This window comes from Oryzias latipes, chromosome 7, assembly GCF_002234675.1.
Source record: "Oryzias latipes chromosome 7, ASM223467v1".
In the NCBI taxonomy this organism is placed as follows: Eukaryota; Metazoa; Chordata; class Actinopteri; order Beloniformes; family Adrianichthyidae; genus Oryzias; species Oryzias latipes.
Window position 1 is genome coordinate 27,486,045 of NC_019865.2, and position 21,281 is coordinate 27,507,325.

The 21,281-nt window shown below is 40.1% G+C and overlaps 1 protein-coding gene across 1 annotated transcript in view; it reads right to left on the minus strand.

Moving 5' to 3' along the window:
- Window positions 1-21,281, minus strand: part of LOC101160812 (delta-type opioid receptor) — a 129,056-nt gene that overhangs the window by 13,328 nt on the left and 94,447 nt on the right. The window contains exons 3-5 of the mRNA XM_023956981.1: window positions 18,974-19,061; window positions 14,852-15,034; window positions 14,332-14,422 (exon numbers count right to left, since the gene is read on the minus strand). Coding sequence (XP_023812749.1) covers window positions 14,332-14,422; window positions 14,852-15,034; window positions 18,974-19,061 — 362 coding nt within the window. The remainder of the gene's footprint in view (window positions 1-14,331; window positions 14,423-14,851; window positions 15,035-18,973; window positions 19,062-21,281) is intronic.

Genomic DNA, 21,281 nt, shown 5'->3' on the forward strand with positions numbered 1-21,281 from the left:
CGACTCCGCATCACCCACAGTAAGAGACTTACGGACTGCAATGTCATGGTTTTCACAGAAACATGGCTACACAACGACGTACCCAACAATGCTATTGAGCTAGCAGGACGCTACATGCTCCGGGCAGATAGAACAGCAGATGACTCCGGCAAGACAAGAGGTGGTGGATTGTGCATTTATGTCAACAAAGCTTGGTGTACAGACACTGTCATTGTTGGAAGACACTGCTCAGCTAACCTAGAGTTTCTCATGGTTAAATGTAGACCTTTTTATCTGCCACGGGAGTTCACTTCCACCATAATAACTGCAGTCTATATTGCACCGGATGCTAATGCCAAGCTTGCTTTGAACGAACTTCATGCAGCCATTAGTAAACAACAGATTGCTCACCCAGAGGCTGCTTTTATTGTTGCGGGTGATTTTAATCACTGCAAATTAAAAACAGTACTCCCCAAATTTCACCAGCATGTTTCCTGCCACACCAGAGGAGACAAAACTTTGGATCATGTTTATACAAATATCAATGGAGCTTACATCGCGAACCCCCTCCCCCACCTCGGACAGTCTGATCACCTTTCTTTGTTTCTCACCCCTAAGTATTCACCCCTCATCAACCGTGTGAAGCCATCAGTGAAGACCATCAAAGTGTGGCCAACTGGAGCAGACACTGTACTTCAAGACAGGTTTCAACACACTGACTGGAGTATGTTTGCTTCACAGGCTGCCTGTGGCTCTCACACGGACATTGATATCTACACCTCCTCTGTACTGGATTACATCAACTCCACCATTGACAGTGTAACAACAGAAAACAGATAACAACATACCCTAATCAGAAGCCATGGATGAACAAGGAGGTTCGACTCCTGCTGAAAGACCGCAACGCTGCCTTCAGGTCAGATGACGCTCAGGCCTACAGTAAATCCAGGGCTAACCTGAAAAGGGGCATCAAAAAGGCCAAGTACTGCTACAAGCTGAAGGTAGAGGAACACTTTTCCAACTCTGACTCCCGACGCATGTGGCAGGGCATCCAGATCATCAGTGACTACAAGTCAAGCAACTGCACACCAACAGTCATGGACGCCTCCTTCCTTAACGAGCTAAATGACTTTTATGCTCGCTTCAACAGCGACAGCAAGGGGACGGCCACCAAAATCTCACCCTCAGCAGACCACCAACCCCTTAAACTCACCCCCTCAGATGTCCAAACTGCACTGAGCCGGACCAACGCACGCAAGGCTGCTGGCCCGGATGGCATTCCTGGACGTGTGCTTAGGGCATGTGCAGAGCAGCTTGCAGGGGTCTTCACAGACATTTTCAACCTGTCCCTCTCCCAGGCAACTGTGCCAACATGTTTTAAGTCCACATCCATTGTGCCAGTACCGAAACACTCCTCCCCAACGTGCCTGAATGACTATCGCCCCGTGGCACTCACACCCATCATTATGAAGTGCTTCGAGCGACTGGTCCTAGCACACCTCAAAGACTGCCTCCCACCCACACTGGACCCACACCAATTTGCCTACCGCAGAAATAGGAGCACAGAGGATGCAGTATGCACAGTGCTGCACTCTGCACTCACACACCTGGACAATAACAACACATATGTTAGGATGTTGTTTGTTGACTTCAGCTCAGCATTTAACACCGTCATTCCCTCCAAGCTGACCACAAAACTTGGAGACCTGGAAATCAACACCTCCCTCTGCAACTGGATTATGGACTTTCTGACCAACAGGCCTCAGCATGTTCGGTCAGGTCACACCCACTCCACCACCATCACACTTAATACTGGCGTACCACAGGGCTGTGTGCTGAGCCCATTCCTCTACTCCCTTTACACCCACGACTGCAAGCCCGTGCATGGATCCAACTCCATCATTAAGTTTGCAGATGACACCACGGTGATTGGCCTCATCAGTGACAACGATGAGACTGCCTACAGGGAAGAGGTACAGCACCTGGCCACATGGTGCGCTGACAATAACCTGCTCCTCAACACCAACAAGACCAAGGAGCTCATTGTGGACTTCAGGAAGAAGAATGGAAGCACCCATGACCCCATCCGCATTAACGTGATGGTTGTTGAACGTGTTTCCAGCTTCAAGTTCCTGGGAACCACCATCTCGGAGGACCTGTCCTGGGCCACAAACACCTCCAGCCTAGTCAAGAAGGCTCACCAGCGCCTTTTCTTCCTCAGGACACTGAAGAAGAACCAGCTGTCTTCATCCATCCTGGTGAACTTCTACCGGTGTGCGATCGAGAGCATCCTAACGAGTTGCATCTCAGTCTGGTATGGGAACTGCTCAGTGGCTGACCGCAAGGCACTGCAGAGGGTGGTGAAAACTGCCCAGCGCATCACAGGGACACCACTTCCTGCTCTTGAGGACATCCAGAGGAAACGCTGTCTACGTCGAGCTCGCAGCATTCTCAAGGACTCCTCTCACCCTGACCACGGACTGTTTAACCTCCTCCCCTCCGGGAGGCGTTTCAGGAGCCTCCGGACAAGGACCACAAGATTCAGGAACAGCTTTCTCCCTAAAGCTGTCTCCTTGCTGAACTCTTCCCTCTGACACCCCTAAAACACCCCCCCACACCACCATAGACTCCTCCCCCCCTCTTCAACACTCTGAATCATTTATTTATTCACAACAAGCAAAAACAGTAACTTGTTATTACTTGCACTACTGTCTGTTCATCCAGGAACACTGTATAATCCATCTGCACATTGTAATATTTTCTATGCACTTTACTGTCCATTGCAATACTGTAAATTATGTTCATAGTTCTGCCTATAGTGTTCATACCCTTTTACATATCCCATCTGTATAGTATATTCATAGTACACCTATCTGTATATCGTGCTTATAGTATTAATATCTGTAAATTATGTCCATAATACTAACCTGTATAGTTATTGTACATACTATAGAACTTTATTCTGTACTTACTGCTTATTGCACTTCTGGTTAGATGCTAACTGCATTTCGTTGCCTTGTACCTACATGTGCAGTGACAATAGAGTTGAATCTAATCTAATCTAATCTAATAACGAATCAACAGTTTAAAATACTTTACTTATTAGATCTTAAGCAGCCAAACTTTTAATGAATACATTTCACAAGCAAGATTAATAAAATACTTCTTGTCAGCCACTTCGTCCTTTTTTGACTTAACATTTTCCATCAAATTTCCTGTTGGTCTTCATTGATCCAAACGCTTTAATCGTTGATTGCATTCGCATTTTACAACTGTAAAGTGTTGCATATCAGTGCAAAGCTGCTTTTCTGCACTTCAGAATCTGCTGGATCTTTGTTCATCGTGTCAACGGTTTGAAGAGTTACGGTAGTCGATAGCTCCGGTCTTAAAGGGAGGAAATAAGGATCAGATCCCCTTTCCTTGAGTCATATCATCCTGGTTCTCCACCAGCTGCCATTACTACTATCATTATTCATAATTACAGATCACCCAGTAAATGAATATTAAATGCCCTGTGATGCATTTGCAACCCTAGATTCTGCTCTACTTCTAAAGGTATTATGTTGAAAGTAACTGAAAAGTATAACAAGATTTACATATTGCATTGTTGTAGGGTAAGTGATTACTTTCGGATCCCAGTAACAAGTAACCTTTAATGGATTACCGCTTGGAAGTAACCTCCAAGACACCGCGCATCACCCCCCCAGTGCTATCACCGTCATCAGAACCCAGAGTAACATTTTTCTCATCAGGTTTAGCACTTGAAGCTGTTATAAAATATTTCTGCCATTTCCCCTTTTATAAATCTCTTCTATGTTTACAGTTTCTCCTTGTGTAATACTTTTCTCTTTCCCTTTAATTTATAAACACTCATGGAAGTGTTGAGGTTCTGAAGGGTTCAATGTCTTTTCTAAATACACTGACATGAACGAAGGAGACAAACACTTCTTTCTTATTCACAAACCCTTCTTTTATAATGACAAACTGAAGCTATTTGTGTTGCTTAAAAACCTGTATTATGTCCATATGGTGTGGTAAAGATCACCAACTATGAACATAGTGTTGTAAATGCGCATTTTCTTGCATTTCTAGAGGACTAAATCGTTGGAGGAGTAACTTTCTATTAAGAACTCAACAATACAAATTTATGCTGCAGTGGTTTACATAGCAACTCCGAATACAGTAATAAACGACATAAACAAACCCTGTACAACGTATTTTAAGCTGCCTTAACCTGCTGAAACAGGCTCAGGCAACCGCTTTGGCCCTATTTGGACAAAGCAGGTATAGATACAATAGGAATGGATGAATACAGCATGAATTGTAGTGACACGTCTTTCTATGACAAAACTAAATGAATGAATGAAAACTTAAATATAGACACATTTAAAGCCGCACAGGGGTAAGGATGTATTTAGACTGGAAAAGTCTGTTGATCTGAACTGAGTCTGCTTAACTTGGTCCAGATCAAGTCCTGAAGTCTGTATTCATACTGCCTTTCAACCGGATTTTTCTGTTTTGAACCAAATCTTGTAAACAAAACCATGTGAGCTACTTTTGAGTCGACAATGTCTTGAAGATCTACCTGTATATATATATATATATATATATATATATATATATATATATATATATATATATATATATATATATATGATAGTAACATATGTATTAGAAGATGTCCGATTGGCCGTTCTGCATGTCAATCAAGTACTTCTTGGTGAGGATTTTGATTGGCTGGTGGATTGTTTAGAAGTAATTTTTTTTGTTATTTAACCAAGACTCATTAGATAAGGCATTATTTCTCATTAAACATCAGTAACAACAAATAGAATGTCCCATTTAAAGCTTGACTATAGGTATGTAGTTTGTTTTTAATTACATCCTAATTAGAAATGGCACAAATTAATATACTGTACTATAAAACAAGTACTCAAATCAAATAGGAAACTAAAACCAATTTAGCAAAGAATTGATCATCTCCCACTCTGTCTGCAACTGGAAAGAAAAAAAGCCCTCTGCTGTCTGTTGGCCCTTTTCCATTGCAGCCTACTCTGCCCTGCTGAGTCTCCTTTGATTTAAGGGATTTCCTTTTGGTCCTGTGTCGCATTTTTTAGAATCTACTCAGCTGGGGTTTCAAGCTGAGTAGGGCTGGAATACAACAGCAGTAGACTCTCTTGCCATTGATTGGCCAAAGAGTTGTATCCCAGATGCTTCTTTTGTTTATGGTCTAAGAATAACTATGGACACGCCCCCCCACTCTGACAGGCTATTACATTTTGTATATGAATCAAATCGTTTTCTGATTTGATACTGCTGCATGCACTTCACATAACTGTTTTGCTCAGTGGTGTTAAAATAGATTCTTACAGCACTGTGTCATTTATGCCCTTCTTAGTGGCATATTGTTAAGTTAAAGTCCCATTATCTGTCACCCACCTAGGTGTTCTCCACTTTGACCATCCCCTGGGGGAGCTGTGAGCTACAGACACAGCCACGCTCAGGAACCATTTGGTGATTTAACCCCCCAATCCGACCCCCTGGTTCTGAGTGTCAAGCAGGGAGGCACTGGGTCCCATTTTTAGAGTCCTTGGTATGACCACCATCCAATAACATGCTTCATAGGTTAATTGGCAATTCTAAATTGTCCACAGGTGTGAGTGTGAGAGTGAATGGGTGTGTGATTGTGGACATTCTACCCTGCGACGGACTGGCGACCTGTCCAGGGCATCCCCTGCCTTCACCCACAAGCGTGCGGGATAGGCTCTGGCAGTCCTGTGACCCCGAAAGGGAAAAACGGAATAGAAAATGAATAATGAATGAATGAAAGATGTGTGTGTGTATGGGGGGGCGCACAGGAACATATTAGAATTTTTAACCATGCCTGTTTTTAGAGACTACTTGTGTATTTGAAAATGAGTGACACCAAGCTGAGGGAGGGTGAGATCAGGTGATTAGGTCCTAAACATTTAAATGGAAACGTGATGTGTGAGTGCTTCTGGATGTGGGTGGGGCAGCTTGCACGGAAGGCGGTGGTGCAAAGGGGCAGCGGTTGAGCTCTGATCGGTAGATTGAACATTGGGTTCCCCCCCTGCCCACCCATATGTCAAAAAATCCTAGGGCAAGACATTGTACCCTACATTGCTTCTGGTGGTTATAGGGTGACGCCAATGTTGGGCAGCAGAGCCACCATCAGACGGTGAATATGTTGGTGCATGGGTGAATGTGACTGTAAAGTGCCTCAAGCCTTCAAAGAAGGTAATAAAGTGCCATATATGTATACCTCATTTAACATTTACCAGAAAAGAGTTTTCAGGTGGCGTTAAGGTACATCCCCCTCAACACCTCCCACCTGTAGCCTTAGTGGATTCCACTTCTTAATGCATATGTCAATCTTTCAGGGACTTTTATCGTAAAAAAACCAAAAGGGCAAATCCAGCAAGAAATGAAACTGTCACACATGTATGCCAGAACATTTTTGAAGATCTTGCAGTGTTTAAAAAAATGCAGCTGAACACCATAATTTTAAGGGATTCTTTAGTATAATACAGAATTAAAACAGCAATTGAGATGCCTTGAGTAAAGCAGAGGGCTTAAAGATTTGTTCAACTACTCTAAAGCCAGGCCTTCTAACAGCTAAGTGATTTACAACTCACTTTATCAACTAGTAACAACATTGTGATCATTTACTGTTGTTTTTATATTTTTGTCTTATTTTTAATCATTTGAAAAGCTTCACACATCTGCAGACATAGAAGATGCACCAATGCAAGTAAATATTTTCCTTTGTAGGGGAATGTTTGCAATGTGAGAACTCCAGCAGTATTTGCACTCAGATATCTATCTTCCTATCTGAGCCAGTTTGCAGACACGCATAAATACTCGTCATCTCACACAACCCTATAAGGCAAAGACGCTGCTTCCAAACACTCGCAGCTGTGTGAAGGAGGATCTGTTACCCTGGCAGATTTTTCCATTAAAATTTATGACCAATACTAAACTGTAGCTAGGCTTAAGCAGCATGCTTTCTTGCAGACAACACACAGAGGGCAAACAGAGGATGAAGATTGGCCATATAAAACAAAAACTCAAGACATTTCCAAGAAAGCAAAAGACAAAAGGCAAGGTTCTCTGTACCTCGAATGAAAAGCATTCCTTTAAAATCTAAAAAGACAAATGGTTCAAGAGAGACGGAAGTAAGATATTTATAGGAAAAGTGTAATTTCAAACAGAGACATTGAGTCCATGTGTCACCTATCTAACACTTATATTACAGCTTCAACAGGCCTTGTCAGGCAGTTTTGGTCCCATTCACACTTGGAGCTGCAGGACTGTGCAAGTTCACAGCAGACAATGAACCTGCAGCAGGAACAGGAAGGTGGGTTTGTTATACATGTGAAATCAGAAGCTCAAAGCACAGCGCAAGTGTTAAAACCATGCCTGTTGAATGATAACGAATAGAGCATTTTTTTATGAGAGATGTAGCGTTATCACGAGGCATGAAGAATACAAAAGATGCAAACACACAATCTGTGTGAGTATAATTGCTTTGTTACATTTTCATGCATGGTTAAGCACTAAGTTGATTGCCAACTGAACCCTGGGGTGAGCATAAGGGAAGCTAAAATCCTGAAAACAGAAGATTACCTGAGCAAAAGATTGGCTTAGGATAAAACACTGAACCGAGGAGAAAAAAAAATCACACCACTCCTCAAAGTGAAGCTCTGAATCACTGAGCTTGGTTTGCTTTTGGTTACATTTACTTGAAAGTGATGGTGGCACAAAACCAATGTCTTTGTCTTTCTCTCATGACGCAGAGCACCAACAATAGAGGTGTTTTGGCTTATTGTAAGGCAAAAGATGAAGAGTGACAATAGATCATTTCCTGCAAAGACCCACTCGGATGAAAATTGTGTTTTTGGGGATTTTAAAATGTTACTGTGAACAAGGGCGGCCGTGGTGCAGCAGAAGGGCGGTCGACCCATGACCGTAATATTACAGGTTCGATTCCTGCCTTGCAAGCCCATGTGTCGAAGTGTCCTTGGGCAAGACACTGAACCCCACCTTGCCTCTGGTGGAGGTTGACACCAGTGTTCGGCAGCGGAGCCGCCATCAGTGTGTGAATGTGTGTGTGCATGGGTGAATGGGTCTGTGACTGTAAAGTGATTTGGGCCTTCAAAGAAGGTAGAAAAGTGCTATATAACTATGAGCCATGTACCATGTTATTGCAGCATTTTTCGATGGGGAAATATATTAAGACATTTCTTTATTCAAAATCTGGGTGGGGCAGTAATGTACCAGTAGAAAAGTGTCATTGGACAGAGTGGTTTAAAAGGGTAAACATTTCAGCAATGATTAACGCTCATATACTTCAGTATATCACAAGCATGCATCGACTACATCAGATTAACAAAAGTTCAAATATAGCTTTTGTCCTATTTTTGAAATAGTTCATTTTAGTTATGCTCTATGAATGTCTCTCTGACCTTTAAGCACAGCTGCCTGAAACACAGGTAATTATTTTTGCTTTCTTTGGCCATGAATAGTAATCAGGAGAAAAGCCCATGTGAGAAGAAAGAGCAGTGAGTTGAAAAGTAATAAAACAGAAGCCTAAAGTCTTAATCCTCTCACGAAGCACATCTGTGAAGAGGCTTCAAACTCATTTAGCTGCTTTAGCTTTGGGTAATTGTTCATGGTAAATGCAAAGCACACCTGCCCTGCTTTCCCACAATGAGGCTTTTCTGAAATGTGTTCATTCTAGTGTACATCCATAAAGTTACAAGGCATTAAGTCGGGGCTTCCATTCAATTATCCCTAACTCACATGGCATGATAGTCATTACTAAAAGATGAAAACAGGTTGAGGAGGAGCGTCTTGCTGAATTATTTTTAGATTTCTTACTTCCTTGCCGTTTCAGCAGAAAGTAATGAATTAGGGTTTTATTTTTTGCTTTATGGCTTTTGTGTTGAAATAGGTAAAACGGGTTGTAAATCACACTAAAATACAGGAGAGATTCAACAATAAAAAGAAGAAAATTCAGTTAAGATGTCAAGAGAAAACCATAGACTAAATCTGAAAGAAATTTAATAAAAACAAAAATAAAATATTGTCAAAGAGACATCCAAGAAAAATATATACAGACAAGTTTTTGCCATTCAAATAGGAATACACATTTGCGCAGTTGCTCATTTTGTATTCATGGAATTTTAAAGAAATGTGCAAATGTGCCAGCCTCAATTCCTTTGAGTTTTGGTAAAAAGTGAGGTAAAGAAATGATGGCTTTGATCTGTGCATCCGAAACAGCAGCACTATAACCAGGCTGGATCTAATTGCTACATTTCTGGGGATGTAATCAAGACTATGTTTGTGGTTGGATTTCCAGCTCATGCTCGTGGATGAGAAGGAAATGAAACACTGAATCGATCAACAAAGCCAGCTTCAAACCAAAAGCAGTTTATTGTCTGGAGTTCTAAAACCAATTCCTCTGCCACAAATCTGTAATTGAGAAGCCTGACGATTCAGAAAAGATGTAGGATCCCACTGGAAGTCCAATTTCATTATTTATTAAAAACATCATAAAAAAACCAACGAAATAATTATGAATAAAGTTCTCCAAATTGTATGAGTTCAAGTTAAAGACCCATTTTGATGAACAATGTATCGTTAGCATGTTCTTTGGCATTTTTCTGATGATGGAGGACAAATGTTTAGAATGTTTAACCCTTGTGCTATCTTAGATGACCCCACGCTTAAATTGACGTGTTCTGCCTACCATGACAAAGGTGGATAAAGGTGGAAAGATTTCATGTAATCCATGGACACCAGTGAAGATCACAAATCATTGAAGAAAAAAGGTTCAGCGCACTGTCTAGTGGGTCTAGATGACCCAACTCCCAATGTTAAAGGGCCTAGGATAGCACAAGGGTTAAAATTGCGTTTCTGAGCATTTCTTTTTTCAAATAGTTGGGAATCAGGAGCAGGTAAAAAAGTGCAGTTTAAATAAGAGCTTATTTGTGATGTAGAAAATCGAATCCGCAGGCTACAAGCTCTCTGGTCTGCTCCAAATCCATGCAGACAAATCTGAACTGGCATCTGGCTCAAAACTCTCCAGTTGGATGTTGCACGGATAATGTTAGGTTGGGGGTGTGAGGGGCTGTAAGCTAGCAGGAGAGCAAGTAAACAGAGGGCTCAGTTTTGGGTGATGTGATGTGAAGTGTGGGCAGGCTTACTCTGCGTTAAAGGTCCTGCCCTGCGAATTTCTGACGAACTACTGCCGCTCTGCAGAAACTATGTCCTAAAAGACAGAGTTTTCGATTTTGGCTAAAACATCGTAGACATAATCAAAAGACCACCAGGAACGCTTTGACAGTAGATCAATAGATGATCGGAGCGGGTCTTTAAAACCCATCACAAGTTTCCTCCTGAGTTTTTAATATTGTCTCATTTTTCATTTTAATTTTTCATTAATCAAGTTTTTCTTTGTTTGTTAATTGCTCTTTTTTTCTAGTTTCATGTAGAATTTCCTTTTGAGGCATAAATAAGGCTTATGTTTAACCTTATCTGACATGTGTCGCAATTTTAATGTTCTGTCTCTCAAAAATAAATACCAGATGTGATGGAGTGATTTTACCTCAAAGTCGGATATTTATGAGCATAAATTAGGTCAAAGTTCACCTTTATGGAGTGCCAGGTTACTGTCTGCAGTCATGAAACCATCATGGTGGGGTGAGTGAGAAATTGCAATCTGAGATGAGGTAATACAGTCCTCAGCTCCTGCAGTAGATTGAATAATTCCCAGTCTGTTGTGTGTGTTTGAGTGTGTCTGTGTGGAAGATTCACACTGCTGTTTGAGCATGCACGATTCATGATCATGTGATGGGCTCTGAGCAGAGGGGAGAGGTGTGATTGAGGCCACAGCTCGAGGTTAAAAGCTGGTCTTCAGCTTCCTGATGCTGGATCGTAATTTCCGTTTTATCTGCTGGCAGCAGTTTGAACAATGAGTGCCCATTAATATGCTGCTTACATCAATTATGTTGAGGTTAGGAGGCTCCAACCCGATGGTTTGTACCATTTTTCCAACAGGAAAGCTGGAATCCCTCACAGTGATGAAACTGGTTAGAATGCTTAGCATGAATTAAGCATTGGCCTATGTGGAAGTTGGGTGTTTCCAACCTTTTAAAAGGCTCTGTCATGCCTTTTTGACCTTCTTTGAAGTGTCCACAACTGTTGAGTAGTTTTTGGTGACTTCAAGAAACTTCATGCAGTCTAGAAGGAAAGAGTCCTTTTGTCCCTGCATCACTCTTCAATGAATTCTCATTCAAGAACTGATGAAACTGATCTAATGAGCGGCCTTTGGCAGCTTTTTCAGTGGTCTGTCATTTAAAATGGTGCTTACCTTCTGGAAACAAATATTACATCTTAACATAGGTTATAACACGGTTAGTTAATCCATTTAAAAAGATGACTATGTGCCACTATCTTTGCTTCACAAAGAAAAGAGAGTATTTTGTAAGAAATGCACACAAAACAGAGCATGCATGTGCAGTTCTTCCACATTGACACCTGTCAGTCAACAAACCGCAGAGCAACTCAACAATACCATCCAAATATTGTCAGAACCCACCGAATCTCTGAGTCACGGGCTGCTGGAACCAACCCAGCTGAGCCAGAGTGGGGTACATCCTGAATAGGTCGCAGGGCGTCACACTCACAAGCACACTAAGAGGCAATTTAGAGACACCAATTAACCTATGAAACATGCTTTTAGACTGTGGCAGGAAGCTGGAGTGCCCGGAGAAAACCCACACAAGCTCAAAGACAAGATGTCAAATCCACACATCTGAGATTTGAACCAGAGCATTCTTGCTGGGCGGTGAGCGAGCCAACCACCATGCAGTCCTCTCTGCAAAACCAAGTCATCAAAAAAGAAGACAAAAATCTGAAGGGAAGAGAAAAGGCACTGTGTATCACATCTTAGGCATATTCAGCCAGCAGTAACGGCCAACGCCTGTCAGGAAGCCAACCTCAGTGGATGCATGTGTGGGGTTTGGGGAATCAGAGGGCTTTCTATGTAAGCTTATAAGGAGTACTTAAAGTATAAATTAACAATTACTTCGACAATGTCTGAGTCACATGACTTCACTCACATGGTTAAAACACGTTTGGATGCACTTCCCCATGTGTTCACTCTGTTAGATTCACACATGCATATAAAAACTGACCTTTCTTGTTAACTGAATTAACATATATAAACAATTTGATGCCCTTTAATAAATGCTCACTTCAAATGTTACCTGTTTTGTATAATAATGTTTACCATCTTTTGCAAATCTGCCTTTTTGAGCATATTTAAACATTTAGTTTTTCCTTTGATTCACAACAAAGTTTTTTTTTTTCTCAAACATTCTCCTTTGTGCAAGTAAAAATTCACCTGCAAAAAAATATGCTGTGGTTCATCTTAGTGTGAAAGCCAACAGACTTTCAATGGAGCAAAAAGCCGGAGCGAGCCAAAGACAAATAAATAATACAAGCATCTTCTCTTACAAGTGAAAAAAAAATCTGATGAAGGACAAACCTGCTGGAAAATGTCTGCGGGTTAAAAATGATTATTAGGACTATTGGAAATGGCTGTTTTTTTCTTATTTTTTATTACTGATCGGCACTGCTTTGGGGAAATACTGGCCCCAAATGTGAAGATGTGAGAACTGCATAGTTCTCCCCAGTTCTTTACTTCCGCCCACTTCTGTATTTTGCTGAATCTGGAAAGGGTATAAGGTAAGGATCTGTCAATAAGAAACATATTCATAAAGACAAACTTGTTCCTAAATGAATAATTTTTGCACAAATTTGCAGAAAAATATGTATACAACATTTAGTTTTACGTATAACGTGTGTTGTGAATTTCATTTGTCTTTGTTTTGAATACATTTCATGTTAACTCGCTGTCAAAAAAATCTCATGGGGTCACAGGCAAATACATCGAGTCAGGATACTCTTCAAATTGTGCGTGTGTTATACGGGTCCCAAACTAGGGCATTGTATTCTATTTTCCGCCTGATGCGTGTGTACTACGTGCCTTGGGTCACGTGAGCGCGACCAACCAATTGGCTATCTTTATAAGCCGCTAACCCGGAAGCTATCACAATACATGACAGGAGAGCCGGATTATGATGTTACGAGGAGCCAACTACCAGTTTAAACCCGCCGCAAATAAGCCGCGGATTTGACGCATTTTGAAGAAATCGGCCATATGACGATGGTGACTTAAGCCCGAACCAGAAAGAACTAAAAGCATTGGAGCTTTCCAGGGAACTGCCTTCACTCTATTGCTCAGTCCGGGCTGGTAGGAGGCTCCTGTCGCCTACAGACTCATTCTTTGCACTTCTCTTCTTATGGAACAGTGACATTTTCATGAACTTCAATCATTCCCTTTTCACTGGACACCCGCCTCTGGATTTATCAATCCCTGTCTGGGTTGTATGGACGATGCATGAGCTGTTGCTTCCACTCTGATTCAGATACACTGGATCACTAAAGGGACTACTCGTAAATAATTGAATACTGTAAATATCATATTTCCTGGATTTCTGCTTTCCCTATCTTCATATTATTGCATGTTATGTCTGTTTTTTTGGGTCAAATTATTACAAAGTATTTTTCAAAGCAAATCTTACAGTCTCTGCCTCCTCTCTCCTTGAGCCGTTCCTAATTTTCTGATGACTAGTCCACAATATATATGCTACACATGCATATTGAGTTTTGTTTATTAAAACTGTAATAAAATAGAACTTTTTAGAATGTTATTGATCCCATAACGGGGAAATTATTTTTTTACCAAAGCTCTGTTGAAAATTGACTAAAACAGATAACATTACAGCGCTCTTCAGACGCATTTTGGTGGTGCCAATCTTCAACAGCTGATCATGTAAACACTGCACCAGCGGATAGCTTGTGACCCAGAACTGATGGAAAACAGCCCAGAAAGTGGTAGTAGACATGCCAATCTACTCACTAGGTGTAAAAAAGGCACATTCTGTCAAAATTGGTTGATAGTAAGATAATACCAAAACAAAAACAGCTAAGCCAATTCTGAGTGAAAGAAGACTAACGGTCGGCCAACCGTTGCTGCAGTAAAAAAAAATAAAAATAAAAACTGAATAGGATCGGAAAAGTTAGCCGACAAAGTTTTACTTGTGCACAACCTCTTTTTAATTCATAGGTTTCTTTTTGACAGCTATCTTACCCGAGAGCAGTGCGAGTAAAAAAACAAACATAAAAAGAAGCTGACCAAATGAAGTTGTACATTTCACATGTGCTTTAAAACAGAAGCGGTGAGGAAGAAGCCAGACTCACTGTTATGTTCTTGTTCCTCCTCTACATTTCCCATGACCATGGCGGGCACACCAAAGGCTGATGCCAACACCCACACACAGATGTTCACCACCTGAAGACAGGACAACAAAGTGGCTACAGTCAATCTTGGTTGCACCTCTTCCCCAATGTTTTTATTGAAGAAAGTATTTGTTAGTCTTCGCATTAACAAATTTCTTTAAATCTCTAAATGCTGTTCTGTTATGTCACTTTTAACCTCCTAATGTCCTGTGAGAGATGCAGCCTAGCACATGCAGAGTGACACCGCCGTGTTGTCAGTATCAGTTAATCTTATTATACCCTCCCTACCAACACCGTGACAGCACATGCAAAGCTTGTTTAAACAGGATCCGACTCTCACCGTGCCCTCAGCCTCAGAGATGAACTCAAGTGGTGTGAAAACTGTGTTTGAACTGATGCTGCTGGCAATTTAAAGAGACGGAAGGATGACTAACTTTTTCCAAGTGACAACACTGTCCATGGGGGATTGAACCCATTTTACCTTGGCCTTGTGAGGGGTCCTCATATCCAGAGCCTTCACAGGGTGGCACACAGCCACATACCTGTCCATACTCATCACTGTCAGGGTGAAGGTGCTGGTAAACATGTTGTAGTAGTCGATAGACACCACCGTCTTACACAGAGCATTCCCGAATGGCCAGAAACCCAGAAACACGTCAGTGCCCTGGAACACAAACAGGCCACAAAAGCGTTAGACAACAGGACTTCACACATTCCATATGACACCATGTAAGAACAGATCACACAGTTACCGTTTTGGTTTTGTTGTCCATTTGTCTGAAGTAAATCTTAAAAAATACAATTCCGTTAAGATTAATAAAAATTAGCCCATGCTCTGATCTGTCAGCGTCCCATCCCATAACTTCCACTGAGTTGTAGTTTGGGCTCCTTTGGGTTCATGTTTTCTTGTTATTTTGCTGCACAATAGAAAGTAATTGGGCCGTGCAAAAGGACAGCTTTCCAAATCCCAGCAGCAAAAGTTGACAGGAATGTTTTTGATTCTCTGGTTGTACATCTCAAAAAGTACATTCACCTATAAGTAGGATATTGTAGAGGACAGATTCCATTTTTTATCGTATTACATTTTAAAGACAGTGTTTTTCTTTACCAAGAGCCTGGGGCATGCTAAAAAAAGGCAGTGGTAATCTGGGTCAAAAACTTTACTGTAGAGCAGTGGTCCTCAACCCGGTAACGGTCCGTGGGCCACTTGGTACCAAGCCGCAGACATAAAACAAATGCATTGGTTAACTTAGATTATTTCAGTTTTTTCCCCAATACCAGATTCTGTTCACCCCATCTGTCTGTCTTAACGCGTCATTAACCCTTGATTTTAGGCAGCTGCTCGGAATGTTACTAACTCAAAGCTAAAAAGCTAAAAAAAACAACCAAACAATAAAACGTATTTGGAAAGTTTATTTGGGGAGAAAAGAGTCAGTGAGAAACCTGAAGAAGAGCCTTCGACATTAAAGAAACATGAAGCTGCTGTTTAAAGACAAAACTAGGATTATTCCTCCAAAAACGGATTTATTTAGACAGTTGTTCTCACGGACTGGAAGCTGCGGCGATTGGGTCTCGAATGTTTCACAAATGGAGATAATCAAGTTGCAGACATTCATGTTTATTGTTATATTTAGAAAATACCAGTTTTCACAGGTGCTATCCATCTTTGCACAAAGAGTTTGAGTGCTTAAATGAAATATTTCATGGGTTGGGTTAGGGTTTGTGGCATTTGGGTGTGTGTAGACAGCAGCCCCCACCCCCCACCCCCAGGATCCCTCTCTCTTTTTCCCTTTTTTTCCTTTTCTGTCCGGTCCAACAAAAGACTGATACAGAGTAAGAGATGACCAAAGTTTAGCTTAAATTACAAAAGGGGTTTATTTAAATATATACCTAGTGTTTCAAAAGATTCATAACCCCTATTGTGACGGTAAAATATGTCCAACACAAGAGGCTTCAAGCTCTCTTGTCTGTTTGCTCAGGTGTTGTAGAGGACAAGTTAGAATATAGAAAAAATAAAATACCAGTTTTACGACAGTTGTGTCATTTTATTTTGCTTTATTTATTCATCACACCTTAAAAGTCGGACGTGGTTAAAGTTAGCGCCTGGTTGTTTGCATCCAGTTTGACATCATCGGCTTCATCACAAAGTAAGTTTAAACCAGCAGCAAACATTTGACAGAGGATGAAGATTCAGTCAAATAAATTGATGACCTGAAGATGTTTCTGGTCGGAGAAAATTTGAAAAAGGAAAATCATCTGTTCATCTGTTAAAAATAAAAACGTTAAAAAAAATTATCAATAATCTTTGTGCTCTGAAAGTTAATCTGAGACTTGGTTGTGTTCTCAGTGTTATAATAATATTTTATGAAAGAAAAAAAAAACCTGGAATGTTGCTTTTATTGATTTTTTACAAAACAGAAACAACTTCTACAAATCAACAAGTTTCCTTCACCAAATCCTCGTCATCTGCAAAAAAAAAAAAAAAAAAAAAACTACAAATGTCTTATTTTTTAACTAAATTTCTTGCAGTGGCATTTTAATGTGGAAAATAGGTTTTTCAGAAACCAGAAGCTGAAAATGATCAAAGGCAATCTTCTGCTTTGTTCAGACCATTCGGTGAAAATAACAGTAAAGTTGTCCGTGACCTGAAAAAGGTTGGAGACCACTGCTGTAGAGGTAGGGTCTGTGGTGGGAAACCTGCAGTCCTCAGAGTCCTTTAACCCTTGTGCTATCCTAGGCACTTTACCATTTGGAGTTGGGTCATCTAGACCCACTAAACAGTGCTCTGAACCTTTTTTCTTCAATGATTTGTGATCTTCACTGGTGTCCATGGATTACATGAAATCTTTCCACCTTTATCCACCTTTGTCATGTTAGGGAGAACACGTCAATGTAAGGGTGGGGTCATCCAAGACAGCACAAGGGTTAAGGTCTACCAGTCATTGAATTGTATCTAAAAGCAGATGATGTCAGAATCAAACATAAAATGCTCAAAATGGTTAAAATATCATGTTTCAAAGTATTTCTGTCTTAGGGTGTATTCAGACTGGAAAAGACAAGTTTACTCTGAATTTCGTCCGGAACAAGTCCTGAACCTTACGCTTGGCTTGTATTCAGACTGCTGTCAAGGGGACTTTCTTTTTTCGAACCAAAGTTTGTACAAAAAAAGCAACAACAGAATAATAAATGGAAGTCTTGCGTTTTGCATTCTTTGTCTGGAGAGCTCACCAATTTTAAACCTCTGTATGAACATCAGGTACAACACTTTTTACTGCTTCTTCGGTATGGCAGAGGCATGCTGCAAAGCAGTTGCCAAGAAGACATTGGGTATGAAAGTACGCTGTTAAATGTTTATGATGTATAGAATGTTGAGAAAACTGTGAGAAGCAATGTATATCACTTTAAAAGTTGTTTGAATAAGCCTGAATTCATCAGAGCACATTTAAATGAGTTGCTGTGCCTTATTATTGTGGTGTTATGGCATTATTTTAGGAGAATTCTGTTAAGGAAACTACAAGGTAGCTTTTAGGATGACGTCACAGCAGCGCCGGGCGCTTGCCGCATAATGAGAAACAGAAAAGCATGTAGGAAGTGTTTTAAGTGGTATTAAAATATACGTTCTAACAAATAAACAGTTGAACTTTTTTTTTTCTTTCTGTTTGATAACACGACAATCGTTGCTTTAGATTTGTCCGCAGCTCATCAGTTCCTTCATTCCTAGTCTTTTTACATCACGTGATGACCGGCTACCCAGCCCAGTCTGATCAGCCCACAAACCAAGACCACCTCCAAAGATGGGTCAGAGAGCGGTTCCTGGTCCCGGATCAAGGTCCACTTGGGTATTCGGAAAATTTGTTGCGGATTATAGGGGGACACTAACTCTGGTTCATGTCAAGCAAACCAAATGTGTCCAGTCTAAATACGCCCTTAGAATCAAAATCTTAACAAGCAGTTTTTGATTTAATTCCTATGTGGTGAAACTACCCTAAAATAACCCTTTAACTTCCCGGTTGAAGCACACTCATAATAGACCCAGAAACGTAACCAAGTTACTGGTCGGTTATAAAAGCAAGTCTCCACTTTAAAAAGATACAACTTTACTACATTGGCCTTTGCAAACTGGTTTAAAAATTCTTTTTTCAGCTCTGTAATTAAAAAAAATTTGTTCTCTGAAAAAGGATAAACTTTTTCAAGGTTGTCATACTTTTTGTTGTTGTTTGAAACAACGGTTTATCATATTCTGTTTTGTTTTTTTCCAGACAAAATAAGCATGAGGAAAGTTTAAAAACTGATGCTTAACAAGTTCAAAACTTCACTTTCACTATACTTCAACACTTTGTACAGTGAAATTGTAACAAAATACACTTAAAATATATTTCGTCACAAGTCACAAATTAAATTTGCAATCTAAAACCTCAAAAAGACCTTTTTTCCCCCTAATTAATATAACAGGGACCTGTTGCTTTGACATAACAGCATAAAAAATAAAAATAAAATGACCAAGTAGAAGCAAAATTTTGAAGATCAAGATGAAAATCTGAAACTTTGACAGCAAACTTACAAAGTCAAACTCCTATAAATACTTGAACTGGTGAAGACGTACCTGGAAAGGTAGAGTGGCCAGGAACAAAGAGTCAGCCAAAGCCAGGTTAAAGATGTAAATGTTTGTGGCTGTTTTCATCTTCGTGTATCTGAGGAGACAGAAAACAGAAAAGCTCAGGCTAAACGTCTTTTATACTTTTGTAGCCTCGAAAAGCATTTTGCTGCATGACAAACACAGTATCTTAGTATAATCTGACTGACAAATCTGCAGATGTTTTTGCTTTTGGAGTGAAAAATTTAGCAAAAAAACAAAATAAAACAAAACACAATTTAAGTAAAAAAGACAAGACAATAGAAGAAGTTTAAACAAACCGAGGGAAGGATGATTAATGCTTAAACTTTAAAGTGTAGTGTAATTATGATTGATTGTGTTTTTTTTATTTGATTAATTCTGAATTAATCTTTCTTTATGAGAATTAAAACAATCCAATAAATCTGTTGATTGTTTTTTTTTTGGCGCTCTGTTCTAAGAAGCACATTACTGTTGATCTTTAATGTGAGCATTACGGACACAAATTATAACAATTCCTCTTTGTTTGCTGCACATATATCTGTGACGCAAATCTTAAATGGATCAGAAAGGATGAAGGACTTTGACAGTAAAACCCCGCCTTAATGCTGATGGATAGCAGCAACTGTTTCCACTTACTGGCTTTTGACTTTAGAGCGACAGAAACTGCACATCATGTTTCTCCAGCTTTATCAATACAATTTCATCACTAAATCTGTCTAGATGATGTGACCGACAGATCATTTTTCAGTAAAAGAAATGTAATAGTTTTCAACCTTTTGGAGCAAAGTGACATTTCAGAATTACATTATCGTCATGACACACTTGCTGGCTGAAACAACAACTCTGTGACATGGTCTTTGTGTTTGACTCATAAATCTAGATATGACTGTGGCCTAATTTAAGTTTCACTAAGTGCATTAAGGTTACCTAAACCAAGTAAATGCACATGAAATACAGACCCTTACCTTCACACCTCAAACTGTAGTGTTCTCTGATCTTCATTTACATTTGAAAAGGCCTTTTTCTCCCCTAATGTTTTTTTCTTAAATCAATTCACAACCTTTTCTTTCATTTTAGTCAGACAACTCATGCAGTAAAGAAGATTTATTTCCATATTTCTTTTAGTATGACATAAGGCTCTGTTCAGATACATCTGAGAAAAGGATCTCCATTGAAAACTTTGGGTATTAAACTACTACCCCTAACGGAGCTCACAGGTGGAAGCCGGGGAGGAGGGTGGGGTGATGAACGCAAAGCTCGTGGAAATGGAAAAGAGGGATTGGACCGTACACCTGGAACTTAAGTAGAGTCATTTGAACTGAACCGCCTGCAGAGAGGAGTAACCAGGTAAAAGCACTGCTCGAGTTGCCTGCCTGAAATACTCCGAGGGTCGTTCATATTGGCAAAATTATTTTATTCCTGTTCTTTATACAAATTCAAAGTGTATAATAAACCTAAAATACTTAAAGTAATCTCATTATATCAATAACTGTCCTTCAGTCTTATTGCCCATCAGATATTTGGCCTAATTTAATTGGCTTTTTCTCCAAAAGCCTCAGCTTTGTCCGTTTTTCTCCCATCTTGCTTTTAACTTTAATTATCAATAACCTCTATCAGGCTAAATTTCACAAGACTATTTAAATGAATTACAGCCTTCCTGACATTTAATTAGGGATTACCAGTAAGGCAAAGTGAATGTTAAGAACAGCTTAGGAACTGCTTACAGTTATCTGCTTCTTTCTGTTCATGATCTTTGTTGGGTGGACTCTGTCATGGGAGTATGTATTTGTCATAAATCTGGTTCAGCATATAGTAACACAACTCCTATCTAAACTATGATTTAAACAAAAAACAGGATAAATTTAAATCAGGGAAATCTGAAGTCAAGAAATTATTGAGGAGAAAGAGCTAAATTTAAAAGGTTTTCAAGGCTAGTGTGGAAACGATATGAAGCAAAAGCTGAGGGTTGGATTAGAAAGAGGTCCAAAAGTAAGTCTAGAATGTTTAAACATAAATAAAATAGTGTTTTAGTTAGTAAATAAAGAGGATACAGCAGTCCACAAAAGCATTTAGAAACTTATAGTAAAACCATACGTATAGCACTTGTCTACCCTCCTTGAAGGCCCACAGTACTTTACGGTCATAGTCCCAATCACACATTCACACACACAGTGAGGGCAGCTCTGCTGCCAAACAGTGGCGGCAACCTATAACCACCAGAATGTGGGCTTCAGCGTCTTGCCCTAGGACACTTTGATTTAAGATGGGAATATTAATGTGCAGTAAGTCAGGGTTT